This window comes from Echinops telfairi, unplaced genomic scaffold, assembly GCF_000313985.2.
Source record: "Echinops telfairi isolate 266 unplaced genomic scaffold, ASM31398v2 ScPeMD7_7469;HRSCAF=8507_1, whole genome shotgun sequence".
NCBI classification, from domain to species: Eukaryota; Metazoa; Chordata; class Mammalia; order Afrosoricida; family Tenrecidae; genus Echinops; species Echinops telfairi.
In genome coordinates, this window is record NW_022111373.1 from 98,193,507 (window position 1) to 98,207,893 (window position 14,387).

General features: G+C 41.7%; 1 protein-coding gene across 1 annotated transcript; it reads right to left on the minus strand.

Moving 5' to 3' along the window:
- Positions 1-1,461: 1,461 nt before the first annotated feature.
- On the minus strand, positions 1,462-9,180 carry GZMA (granzyme A). Its single transcript, XM_004703716.3, has 5 exons — positions 9,100-9,180; positions 6,237-6,375; positions 4,465-4,606; positions 4,012-4,284; positions 1,462-1,654 (listed from the first exon to the last, which is right to left on the minus strand). The coding sequence occupies exons 1-5, from the start codon at positions 9,167-9,169 to the stop codon at positions 1,490-1,492; spliced, it is 789 nt and encodes a 262-aa protein (XP_004703773.1). The 5' UTR covers positions 9,170-9,180; the 3' UTR covers positions 1,462-1,489.
- Between the last annotated feature and the right edge of the window lie 5,207 nt (positions 9,181-14,387).

Below are 14,387 nucleotides of genomic sequence, written 5' to 3' on the forward strand. Positions count from 1 at the left end.
AACAAGATGGATTGATACTGTGACTGCAACATAAGCTCAAACATAAACAATTGTGATGCCGGTGCAGGTCTGGGCAGTGCTTACCCTGTTGTACATAGGGGTTGCTATGGGTGGAAACCGACTGGGCTGCACTTAACAACAACAACAACAACAACTTTTCTTGACTAGCCAACTTTATTTATTTATTTATTTTTTGTTGTTGTTGTTTTGTTTTTTGTTTTATTTTGTTGTTTTGTTTTGCTTTGTTTTCTTTTCTTTTTTTTTTTTTTAAACATTTTATTAGGGGCTCATACAACTGTTATCCCAATCCATACACACATCAATTGTGTAAAGTGCATTTGTACATCGTTTCTCAAAACATTTTCTCTCCATTTAAACCCCCGACAATAGGTCCTCATTTTTCCCCTCCCTCCCTGCTCCCCCCTCCCGCATGAGCCCTTGATAGTTTATAAATGGGTATTTTGTCATATCTTGCCCTGTCCGACCTCTCCCTTCACCTACTTTTCGCTTGTCTGTCCCCCAGGGAGGAGGTCACACACAGTTCCATGTAATCGGTTCCCTCTTCCCTACCCATTCTCCCTTTACCCTCCCTGTTTTGCCACTCACACCACTGGTCCTATAGGGCTCATCCGTCCTGGATTCCCTGTATTTTCAGTTCCTATCTGTACCAGTGTACCTCCTCTGGTCTAGCCAGTCTTGCAAGATCGAATTCGAGTCATGGTAGTGGGAGCGGGGAGGAAACCTTTAGGAACTAGAGGAAGGTTGTATTTCTCATCATTGTTACATGGCACCCTGACTGGCTCATCTACTCCCCGAGACCCCTCTGCAAGGAGATCTCCAGTGGCCTACTAATGGGCTTTGGATCTCCACTCCGCACACCCCCCATCATTCACTATGGTAAGATTTTTTGTTCTGATGATGCCTTACACCTGATCCCTGACTAGCCAACTTTATTATCTGGAGTCTCCAGAACTTTAATTCCTATTCCTAATCTGCTTTTGGGAAATACTGTCAAGCATTTCTATTCCTATTTTTATCTCCCTCCTAGACCTAGGTTCTTGACTATACTATGAATAGCAGGTGTTGACATGAAATAGTGTATTTGAAGGACAGGCTCATTTTGTTTTAACCCAACTGCCCCAGATGGGCCTTGTGTGTTTCTTGTAGATTTTGGAGTTCTTTATTGTTCATGTTACTGGACAGGCCTGATATTAGTGCCACATATTCTGGCTCCCACTGAGAAAGTTGAATGGGTAATTTGGGTAAAATTCCCATGTTAGTGGACACATGGATGACCCTGGTGACTTTGCTGCCTAATCTTTTCTTTGCATTATTCATGATTTTGCTGTATTATTCTGCTTCCTTGCAGGAGAGAAGCTGGTACAATCATATATTTGTCCACGAATGTGCTAGGAGAAAAGCAGGTGCAATCATACAAATTGATTTTATTTATGGCAAAATGAGAAAATGACAGAACACGAGGTAGAGTTCACAAAGGTATCCCCCTGACAGTCTTCACTATCCATATGAGGTATTTCCTTGTGAGACGTATGTAGATGCCAGGTCCCCGAGGGTCTCCGCATTTCTCTGGAAGGCCAAAGGCAGTGGTGCCTCGGAAAATACCATCACATATCAAAGGGCTTCCAGAATCTCCCTGAGGGCAAACAAGAAGGGTAGTGGGGGTGGGGTGGGGTGTCAGAGTTGAACACGACCATTTGTGAAGTGGAAGAAATTCTACATCATTCAATATAAAGTCAAGATCAATCTTAAGTGATGTGCTTAAAAACCCCAAATGTTGGAAAGCATTTTGTGATTTAAATTGGCTCACTCCGTGTATTTATGAACAATCACAACAAAGCTCATGCTATAGTTTCAGTTATCAGGTAATCTTGAGATTGATCACTTTATCTAATTCTCTGCTTTCATATAAATGAAAGGAAACACTCCTGTTGACATGTCGTTTTCTCAAAAGACACTTAATGATTCAAAGGGTCAATTATCAAATTCCGATGGGGTACTGAGGCTATAAACACCCCCCACCCCCCAACAACAAAAACCCATGAAGCTGCTTTCTGGTTCCGCTCTCCTGAAAACAAACCAAAGGAACCTTCCTTCTTGTTACTCATCTTCAACCAACCAAACCCAACCCACTGCTGTTCGCGGTGCAACACTAAAGCTACTGGGCCACCAGGACTCCTCAAGGTGACAAAAATCACTCCCCTGAGAACCTGACATTACCTAGAAATTCCAGAAAAGCAGGGATTGCATTCAGGGTCTCACTATCCAGAAGTGATGTTCCAGTTAGTTATCAATTGCTACTTTATTCTTTGCTCCTATGAAGATCGGCAGTCTTGGAAACCCTAAGAAGCAGTTCTGTTCTGCCCTCTATAGGGTCTCTAGGAGTCGGAAGCTGTTTGATGGCAGTGGGTTTGGGTTTTGGTGGCCAACAATGTATGCCCTTGTATTTCCTTCTGGAACTCTAGAAGCAGTATATTCAAATGTGTTTGAAGTCTGGAGCTTTCCCTAAAGCTTTAGTACCAGAGAGAAGGAGAAGCTTGTAGATGGAACTGAGTGGATGCAAGGCGGAGGGAGCAATTTCACCGTATGGTGTCTGCTCCTATAAAGATTTATAGTCCCAGAGACTCTTTACATTGGTTCCCAAACTTATGGCCTAATGTCACCTTTTCCAAAAGAAAAAAAAAATTAAAACTTCTGTACTTTAGCCCATAATCCAGGATAAAATGTAGGTATCTGCTTTTGCAATTGCCTACTTCCCTGGATCATTCCAGCACCCCTTAGCAGTTGGTATTACCCACATTGGGAAACACAGCTCTAGGGTTGCTATGAATTAGTATCAACTTGATGGCAGTGGGTTTGGTTTTGGTTTGATTTGGTGGGAAGGCAACAATGATCTGCCTGTTTCACACAACAGTTGGTCTTATGAATGAATGGATGAAGTAAGAGACCATCTGAGAATCTGGGGTCCTTCCTGGGCAGTCATATTTTCCCTGTCTGTTAACAAGTCCTGCAATTCTTGGTGTCCTTCACGTTTAGTTAGTCAACAGTCAATTATAAAGAGTCTTGGGCATTGAGAGCATGGGGAAAGATGGCTAAACTTTGATGGCAGAGAGGTGGCTGGATGAGAGGAGCTAGCATCACGAGATGCTAGCGGTTCCAAGAGCATGAAGCTTCTGAGTTCCTGGATGCCCTGAGTGATGGAGGAGAGGAAGATATGGCAGAGGGAGGGCAAATAGGAGAGTGTGGGAGGATGCTGAAGTTAAATTCCCTCTTTTCCTGGGGTACGCTAAGCCTTGGTGCTGAAGGACCTCGATCTCTAATAACTTTCAAGCCACGTACTTTGTACACCCCTGGGAGAGTTGAAAAATATGATGCAAAATGGTTTTTCTTTCCCTTTTTTTCTAACCCTGTTTTTAATCAGGTCCAACCACTTCTCAAAGCACTCATACGGAGCTCCACTCATTCTATGGAGTGCCTTATACCTGGCAGTTGATTGTTGAAGATTCAATCTGGCTCTAGGAACCTACAGGGTCTAGCTCCAGATTCTCAGCTAGTCTTGGGAATGACTTCACCCTTCTACGCAGGAGAGAAATTTGAAGCGTGCAGTGCATTGGGGTGGGGAAAAGGACCCTGAAGGCCTGAGAGCACGCGAGCTTCAGTTCTCCTGAGTGTTACATATTTTTAAGTTTTAATCCACACAAATAAGAAAAATGAAAGAAAGAGAAACGCTGCTTCTCCAGTGGAAAACTACTAGATGACATAGTGGGTCAACCCATGGGTTAGCAGTGAACTTATTTTTTGATGAACAACCAACTGAAGTGGAGGACATTAATTCCTTTGACTGGCTGGGGTTTTGTTAATAACACTTTCAAAAAGCGATAGAACCTGTATAAGCCAACATCACGACAAGACAGAGTATTGCATTATGCTTTCTATACCTGCACGACACAAAACAACTGCTGAGACATCAGATCTTATTCTTATTTTACTTACATTACACGAGTCCTTTCCACCTTTGAGGCTTCCAGCACAAATCATATTCAGTCCAATCACGGGATTATAATTATAGTGCATTTCATCATTGCAGGTTTTTCTGTCTATGACAGTGATATTGACTTCTCTTAGAGTATTTGAAAACTGAGGTGACATATTGTTAGTCTTCCCCCACCCTGCAACTTGACAGGTTGTTCCTGGTTTTACGTCTTCCCCCTTTCGGGGTAGGGCAAGGACAGCTACATTTTTATTAAGGTCTGCTTTTCTGTTCAGCTGTTGGTAGACAAACATCAAGAATTCAGACAATGAGATCATTACAATGCATACATTTCCGTGCATATCCTAGTCCAACTCTCAGGGACCCATTATTTGAGTTTGGAGAAAAGGTTTCCCTTTAGGTGACTAGATTGCAGGAGGTTCTATGATTTTTAATAAGACAATTAAAATACATACCTGTAGAAGTTGAAGATCACCCTCATGTGTGTCTTGGTCATAGCATGGATAGGGTATTTGTTTCTCAATGGCCATTATTTGTTTTTCAGACTCATTATTGGCTATGGTGTGAGCTCCAAGAATCACCTTGGAATCGTTGTTTCTGAAACAGACATGACACCATTTCACTGAACCTGGGCTTTTAACCAAGTGGTCAAGAGAGTGTGTGCTGCCCAATGTCAGGGTCTCCTTTGTAAATATGCTTGTTGTGTAGCTCCTTCTTCGTAGCTCAGAAAGAAACAAAACAATCAAACAAACAAACAAACAAACAAACACCCCTGTTCATGTGCTTTGAAGAATAACAAAGAAAGATGCTTTTAAGTTTAATCATCATTAGCACCAACTTCATATGTAACAAATTAAATTCATTGAAAATCAAATCATCAAATTCCAATGTAGTTAAGTCAAGTCTTGAGATCTCTGGTAGGGTTTTAGGGATGTGCACCCATTAGCCCTGGTAGGGAACCGAGCTTCAGAAGAAACAGGAAAACAGAGGTCTCAGTGGTTTGGACACCGGGGTAAAAGATATCCGGGTAAGCAGGATGTAGAGTAATAGATGGGAAAGATCTCCGGGAGTGAACAACACACTTACCTTCACTGGAAAACTGTCTCAGGATTACACTGCCTAATGGAGGGCTGTGTTTCATGTCAGGGCTCCTCTGACTCCATGCTAAAAGTTTGGTTTGCTTAACAAAATTAAATACTCTTGGGAAGTTAAACCTATCATCACATTCACATCCTTGCACAAAATGCACCAAACAGCTATCCACACTTCATTTTTCCAGAGCATCAGCTAAGTATAGTCTCCTTAAAAATGACAGAACAATGCTTTCCAGGAGAGCTAATTTTGGTGATGAAATATTCCACAAATTTATGCTGTGCAATATGGTAGCCAGTTGCTGTCTGTGACTGCTGAGCACTAGACATAGGGATAGGGTGAGTGAAGAGCTAAATTTATAGTTTTAACTAATTTTAATTAATTTACATTTATATAACTCTCAGTGGTTTTTGGCTATCATGTTGGATGCCCTTGGATTAGAGGTTTGATTCTAATCCAGAGTTATCTAATATGGGTTGGGGAAAAACCAGGACTGGAAGAGAGCTGAAGGAAATAGTTGACAGGATTTAAGAGAGAGCTGAAGAAGAGAGAGAATTTTCCTGAGGGAGACGGGAAGGCATTCTAAAGAAGTAACTGGCCCGTTGTGTCTCGGCCTCTGAGGGACACTGAAAGTCTTCATCTTCCATCAATGGTGAACTCCTAAGTTGTACAGTCATGAGCAGAAGCACAACCTCACAGCACATGGATGGAGGCGATTACTGAGAACCACATTAGAGCGGTGGATGCTGCTGCTTCACCAAAGCCTTGCGCTTTGGTCCGGGCTCAGCTCCCAACTGAGTTATGGCAACAGATCCCTGTGTGACACCAGTGATTTAAGTCCAACTGCTGAACCCACTCCGTGGTGTCATGGAAGATGTCTTGGCAATCTATTTCTGTGAAGATTCTAGCCAAGAAAACCTAAGGAGTAGACCAAGTCTTAGCACATGAAGTTGCCATGAGTTGGGATTGACTTGATTGCAGTGGGTTTGGACGGTTTGGAGTAGGACAAATGCAAGGGCAGTGAAAATACACACCAGCCCTCTGGTAAGTCAGCTAAGTATCTCTTTTTATGAATGTCACCGAAATTAAATAGCTCCACAAGTTGATAAGCAAGCAAACAAACCAAAGCACTTACAGTCGACAGTGAGCTGCAGTCAAAACCCAGTCTTTCCTGATCAAAGCCCCAGCACAAATTTTTTCCCCTTTAATAAGGACCATGTAGGGTCTTGAGTGAGGATCCACTTCATTTCCTCCAATGATTTTGGCACAGAAGCCTGTTCAATAGAAAAAAAGCAATTCAGGTGAGAGCCTACTCAAAGAGCTCTCCACAAAGTCCCAATCCTCAGACCAGCCAGAGTTTTCCCAGGTGGAGAGAAAATCCTGGTGAGCTCATCCCCCCTGGCTTTTCCCACACGTCAACCTTAATCATCTGAACGCAAAGCCCATTCCTGTGGGATATTTTGAGAGGACTCTTTACCGTCACTCCCTGAAGCCTTGTTGTTGGCTGTCTCCGGGATTCTCGGGCTGGGATCCGTCACAGATTACCAGCCTCAGCCCTCACAGCTGTCTAGCAAAGGACAGGGAGTTGTGTCTTGACCTAAACCAGTAACAGTTGTTATGAGCGATGCTCCTGCCAATGGAAACTCCTGAGCAGCCCCCACGACTGCCTTCTGTCTCAGTATTTATCTGAAGAGCAGCGTGATTTTAGAAACCTGAGAAATATGCTTTTCACCCCAAGCCCTTGCAAAGAAAAAAAAAAAGAGAGAGAGATCTTAAGCACTGATAATAATAGCATCTTTAGTCTGTTATCCAACACATGAGTTCTTTGGTGGTTGTGAGACTTCAGGCTATTGAACTTGACACTGTCCTCCCTCATTGATTGAGAGAAGAGCCTCAGCTGCATCTGAGGCTCCCTTTGAATCTCTCGATGGAACCTCATGGTTTAACTTAAGGTCTTTTACAATGAGGTCGAAGAAGTAAGAAGATGCTATTGAGCAAAACAAAATGATTTCTTTAATGATAGACAGAGTATAGACCTGTTATAAACTAATGATTACATCTGAACACAAGGCAAACAAACCATAGACATACATGTCAACTGAGAGGACTTGGGTCATTGTGGAATGGTGTTCATCTTTCTAGACCAACAGTTCCTAGAATACCTCTCCTACGTGTTGGCTGAGGCTCACTGTTCCATGAAGGAGGCACCATAATTAAAGCCAATTCACTACCGAATTATCTGCAAGATAGACGATATAGATCTGGAGCTTTCCCTACAATTTGATTAGGGTGAGCATAAAGGAGAAGAGAGTCACCACATGGTTCTCATTTCCTGAGGGGAGTGGGTTAAGCCAAATTCTAGGCTCCAGAAATAAAAGGGCAAGAAACAAAGATTACATTCCCCACACCTCAATTCTTCCCAGGGGGATTCATGTTATAGGGCACCTTGGAATCTTCTCAGAAGACACCACAAACTCCGTATGCAAGAGAATATTTGTTTATGCCGAGTCCCAAGGTGGGGTGAGCACGCACACATGTCTCAGAAATAAGCCCACCTTTCTTACCACAGCAGTCCTAGGAGGGTCTGGGTCATTGCTTCGGAAGCTTTTAAAAAAGAACAATTCTTGGACCCCATTAGAATAAAATCAGAAAACCTCTGTGGCTGGGGCTGGCATGTAGGCATTTAAAAAAAAGATCTCTAGCTCATTCTAATGTATAGCAGGGTTAAGACCCCTGGGCTTGTGTTTCTGTGTCCTTCAGGGGCCTGTATGGCTCCCTGACCACAGGAAACCCACTGAGGCAGAGCCAGTGGCTTTGTTTCCTTTGAAGAAAAGATATGATCAGAATTTTTATCTGCCCTCTTCTTAAGGTTGTGGAGACTTTAGTATGCCTGAACATGGTCATACTATGAGACACTTAATAATATGCTCATTCTTTTGTCCCCAATTTCTGCCTTGTTATTTTTAAATGCCTTTTCCTCCTCAGCTACAAGATCACCTAGTGAACTTTTAAAAAATAATTTCTGACTTGAGAGATGGTTAGTCTCTGCTCACTCTTGCCACCTTCCAAAGCTGCCAGACTCTGGAGAAAAACTGACCCCCCATCGCTTGTCATCCCAGTGCCAGAGTGGCCATCACTTCTTAGAAGGGTCTACAAGGAACGTCGAGAACTACCCGGGGCTATTACTCTCTCAGAGACAAGCAGGAATCTTACAGTGTTTCAAGCCAACACCTGTGGAGCTTAGGTAAAACTATGAATATTAGTTTTAATATTTAGCATGCAAAACAAATGTAGCTTAGTTAAAAGAACAAAAAACCCAAAGGAAAAACAACAGAGACTTTGGCTTAAAGAGATCATTACAAAAATTTGAATAATTCCTGGTTCATTTTGGAGTCTAGGTCATGTTTATCTTAATTGTACCTAATATATGCATATATTTTCTTGCTGCAAAAGGCTTACTTGACTTAAGCACAACCATGCCTTTCCTGAATGTCCTGGGTTTCCCCCCACTCAAGGGCTGTTTTATTATCAATTTGCTTGTTTTTACATGGCCTTTTGTCCCCCCTCCCATTCCCCACTTTCCTCTCTCCCTCTTTCTTTCAAGGTGTGTGTGTGGCATGCTCCTTTTGTTAGGAATTTGTAAGGAAGCAACAAAGAATTCTAATTATTTTAGGGTTGGAGAAACAACAACAACAACAACAACAAACTTCTCTTTGTAGACCATAGGAGCCCTGGTGATGTAATGGTTATGCATTGGGCTGAGATCTGCATGGTGTACAGTTTGAAACCACCAGCAGTTTGTGAGAGAAAGGCTGAACTTTCTACTCCTATGAACATTTACAGTCTGGGAAGCCCACAGGGGGTCTCCATGAGTCAGCATCAATTCGATGGCAGTGAGTCTGGTTATAGTGGAGAACGCTGATATCGCCAAATAGTCATTGAGACCATGCTCCATTTTGCTTAATGGTTATAATGGAAATGGCAAGAATCTGGCTTACCTTTAGGAATTAGCAGGAGAAAAATGACCATTGAGAGAAAAAATGCCGGACCTGTGCAGGAGTTCCTCATTGTGGCTGGTGTCCCCACATACATCAACTTGAAAATCTGTCTTTTATGCTCGACTGCTGCTAACCTATATATTGAGAGCACAAAGGATGTGGTTCCTTTCTTTCTTTGCAATTTCAAAGTTTAGTTAGCATTAAGAATCAGAACACAAGTGAGAAGAGTGACTAATTTCTATTCTCAGAAGGTTGCCCCTGCCAGGAGGCTGAGGTGGAAGTGTGTAAATCATCACACTGGTGGGACCAGGGGATTCGTTGCCATCAGACTATGAGGGGGTATCTCCCCCCCCACACACACACAATGGAATTTTTTACAAGGTATATATTTTCAAAATTTTAACAAAACAACCGTATCACCTTCCAAGTACTCTTCATTACATTTAATATATTTGTCAAATCTGCGATTCAATTCTTGGAAACATTTTCCAAACTTATCTGTTTGGATGGCTGACAGTACCTCCCTCAGTTTTTTCTTCACCTCTTCTATGTTGTCAAATTGCTGTCTTTTCATGTCCTTCCTCATTCGTGGAAACAAAAAGAAGTTGCATGGAGTGAGGTCAGGTGAGGAAGGTGCATGGGGCAAGAGGCATGCTGGTTTTTTTTGCCCCAAACTGGTGCACTGAGATGGCTGCATGAGCAGGTGTACTGTTGTGGTGCCACAGATCAAGCCTGTTTTGTCTAAATAGAGGTTGATTAACAGTCTGACCTGGTGGAATGAACTCCAAATGCACTAGGAGTCAACATTTTTGTCCATTTGGGAAGTTGATGAACGTCCAGAACAAGGTTTGTCATCAATTGATATTTCACCTTTTTAGAAATGAGAAAACCACTCATACACTTGAGTTTTCCCCATAGCGCTGTCCTTGCAAGCTTTGCTCAATATCACAACAGTTTCTGTGGCAATTTTCCCAAACAGGAAACAAAATTTTACAGTTGTGCACTGTTCTTTTAAATCAACCATCAGCTAAAAAAGGAGGTTTGACCAAAATGTCTTTAATTAAAAATATTCACTGTGACCAGAGAGAACCTTCCCAGGTGACACCACTGGGTACACTAACTTGGAGTGAGTTGTTCTATGCTTGTCTATTGGGAAACATACTATGAAAGCTCCGCCTAGTGGAGCTGTCTTCCATTTTTTTTTGGCTGAGGGGGTGGGGTACTCCCTGGCATAGTAAAGACAATTCCTGGGTTGTGAACGAAATGTATTTCCCAGGTGTGTCGTTAAGTCAAATTTGTTGGTAAATTGGAAAAAATACCAACAGTTTATATAAGGCAGTGGTTCTCAACCTTCCTAATGCCGTGACCCTTTAGTACAGTTTCTCATGTTGTGGTGATCCCCCTGAATCATAAAATTATTTTTGTTGCTACCTCATAACTGTAATTTTGCTACTGTTATGAATTGGGCAACTGCTGTGAAAGGGTGGTTCGACTCCCCAAAAGGGTCATGACCCACAGGTGGAGAACCACTGCTTTAAGGCAAGATTTAAAATCATTTCATCTCTTCCTTCCCGAATCAACTGGGAGAGAAAAAATAAAGGGAACCAGACACAGATCTTTTGCTCTGATAACTGGGACCATCTCATTATAAGAATTGATTATAGTATATGGTCAGTGTTCTGTCAGGGGATTTGTTGTTGACTCAGTTATAGTTGACCTTGGTAGCTTCGGATTGGGCAGTTGCTTTTTCAGCAATCACATGATCTTGGGGGAGAGCACCCTTCCTTTCCCCCCCAGATTGCACTATTGCATCAGAGGCGAGTTATTTTCAGTAACGACAGGGGGATACCTGGCTCCTGGGTTTGGTTTGGTGGGTTTGGCTTGGTTGACTACTGAAACTGTCTTACAGAAACTTTACTAATTTTGCTTCTTTTTGTGAATATGGTTGTTATTTTCCATTTATGCAGACCTTTGTTGAAATAGAATCAACATGCCCTAAATCTTACTCATTTAGAGTACATACTTCAATGGGGTTGAATATATTTATAGTTGTGCAACCATTTTCATCATCATGAGAAGTCTTATATCCATTGGTAGTCATTGCCCATTTCCCCCACCTTTTATGCCCAATACCCCTTCCAGGTTGAAGCAACCACAAATCTAGGTTTTCCGATCTTGGACATTTGATAACTGGAATCACACAGTATGTATTTTGTAACTAATTTCTTCACCTAGCATCATGTGATTTATCTGGGCTGTAATTTGTGTCAGTACTCCATTCCTTTGAATTGCCAAATACTAACTCATTATATGGCTATCCCAGGTTTCATTGATCTATTTATCAATTGTTATGATGAATGTATGAACATTCATGTGCAGGTTTTTGTGTGGATGTATTTTCGTTTCTCTGGGACACGCACCTAGCAGTAAACTTTCAGGACCGTGTGGAACTCTCTGTGTAACATTTAGGGGAACAGTCACAAATCTGTCTGGCTTTACCATTTTACATTCCTACCAGCAAACTATGAGGATTCCAATTCCCCCACATTCTCACCAATACTGCTTTTGTCCACCTTTGATTATAGCCATTTCGGAGGGGTAGAAGGAAGCAGAAAGATGGACAAAATCTTGGCCTCAAATTCTGAGGGCATCTCATTTAAGACTCTTTTCTTACTATTGCAAGTTTATAGACGTGAAAATGAAAGCACATGGGAATTCTCAACATCTTGAAACCACTTAGTGATGAAATGCTAAACCGTATTCTGACTTGCAGGTCAGTGCAGTTTCCAACAGGCTGCTGTGCTGTCTGTCACTATTCCAGTCAGGATTCTGAAAAATTTTTGGGTCTATCTAAATATAAGACAGATCTCAAGACAAAGAAGACTACTGTGGCTAATTACTATGGCCGATGGATGTTGAAATATAGCTATCCTTTCCCTTATCAACTTCTTAACACAGTAGATGGCTTTGTTCTTGTTATTTGTTCATCAGAATATGAAGTAGGTCCTTTTATTTATGGGCTTTTCCTTGTCTTTTATTAGGGTAATCATCACATTTTAGTTATCGCTGTGCTTACACTGCTAATGCCTGTCCAACAGTGGACCCTCAAGGAATGTTTGATGAATTGACTAGCAAAATTCAGTACACAGAAGCCAGGAACAGGAATGGGAGTAGCAAAACCTGAAGGGTAGGGGGAAAGTGGGGAGAGGATGGGAGGAAGGGGGAACCAATTGCAATTATATAACCACCACCATCCCCTCTCCAGGGGGACCTACAACAGAAACTGTGGGGGAAAGGAGACAGCGGTTGGTGTAAGATAGGAAAATAATAATAATTTATAATTTATCAAGGGGTCATGAGGGTGGAGGTGAGGAGGGAGGGAAAAAAGAGGAGCTGATACCAAGGCAAGGGTTCAATAGAAAGTAAATGTCACAGGCATGTACTTATGTAAATATATTTATATAGGATGATGGGGAAATAGATCTATGTGCATATATATATAGGGTTAGTATTAAGGTAGCAGATGGACATTGGGCCGCCACTCAAGCCCTCCCTCAATGCAAGAACACTTTGTTCTGTTCTATTAAACTAGCATTCCATGATGCTCACCTTCCTGACACTATCACAAGACAAATGGGTGCATAAGAAATTGTGGTGAAGAAAGCTGATGGTGCCTAGCTATAAAAGGATATAGTGTCTTAAAGGCTTGAAGGTAAACAAGCGGTCATCTAGCTCAGAAGCAACAAAGCCCACATGGAAGAAGTACACCAGTGATCACGAGATGTTGAAGGGATCAGGTACCAGGCATCAAAGAACAAAAAAATCATATCATTGTGAATGAGGTGGAGTGCAGATTGGGTTCCCAAAGCCCATATGTAAGCAACTGGACATCACCTTACAGAAGGGTCGTGGGGAGAAGACCAGCCAGTCAGGGTGCAGTATAGCAACGATGAAACATACAACTTTCCTCTCGTTCTTAAATGCTTCTTCCCTCCACCCCCAATATCATGATCCCAATTCTACCGTAAACATCTGGCTAGACCAGAGGATGTACACTGGTACAGATAGGAACTGGAAACATAGGGAATCTAGGACAGATGATACCTTCAGGACCAGTGGTGGGAGTGGCAATACTGGGAGGGTGGACGGAGGGTGGGGTAGAAAGGGGGAACCAGTTACAAGGATCTACATATAACCTCCTCGCTGGGGGATGGACAATAGAAAAGTGGGTGAAGGGAGACATCAGACAGTGTAAGATATACAAGATAATAATTTATAATTTATCAAGGGTTCATGAGGAAGTGGGAAGAGAGGGGAAAAATGAGGAGCTGATACCAAGGGCTCAAGCAGAAAGCAAATGTTTTGAGAGTGATGATGGCAACAAATGTATAAATGTGCTTGCTACAATGTATGGATGTATGGATTGTGATTAGAATTGTATGAGCCCCCAATAAAATGATTAAAAAAGTAAATGTCTAGAAAATAATGATGGAAACATATGTACATATATGCTTGATACAATTGATGTATAGATTTTTACAATAGCTATATAAGAGCCCTCAATAAAATGATCTTTAAATAAATAAAAACATTATGTTGCTATTAGTTAGTTGCTCCTCAAATTCAAAAACTCCAAACTGCCTGACTCATAGTGAGCCCCTGTGGGTTTCCAAGACTATAACTATTTATAGGAGTAGAAAGCCCAGTCTTTCTTACTGCTGGTTTTGAACTGCTGACCATGTAGGTCTCAGCCCAATATGTAACCTCTACACCACCAGGGCTCCTGTTGGTAGTTGCAGCCAAGTTAGTTCTGACTCATGGTGACCCCATGTGTAGGTTTTAAAGACTGTGACCTTTGGGAAGCAGATCATGAGGCCTATTTTCTGAACTGACTTGGTGAGTTTGAGCTGTCAGTCTTTCAGCTCTTAGTTGAGTGCTTATACCACTCAAGGCCTCTGTATTATTGTAGGATGAGTTCATTTAAAATCAGCTCTTAGAGGCTAATAAGCACTACAAAAAGATAAGATAAATAACACATGCTAAAAGAAACAGTTTTTCTTTATTATGTATTCAAATTTATTGAGACTGACAGATTTAAACTTTGTGCTTGCATGAATAAATTGACTAGCTAAGGCAAAATACACATCAAGGTGAGGGTTGAACTGAGCTTTAAGGGCATAAACACTTCAGTCTACTTGCTCTGAACTATCTTTAGCCTCAAACTCTTAATTTCTGACATATCTAAAGCCAACACTGAATATATTTAATGGCTTCTCATTTAATTTTTA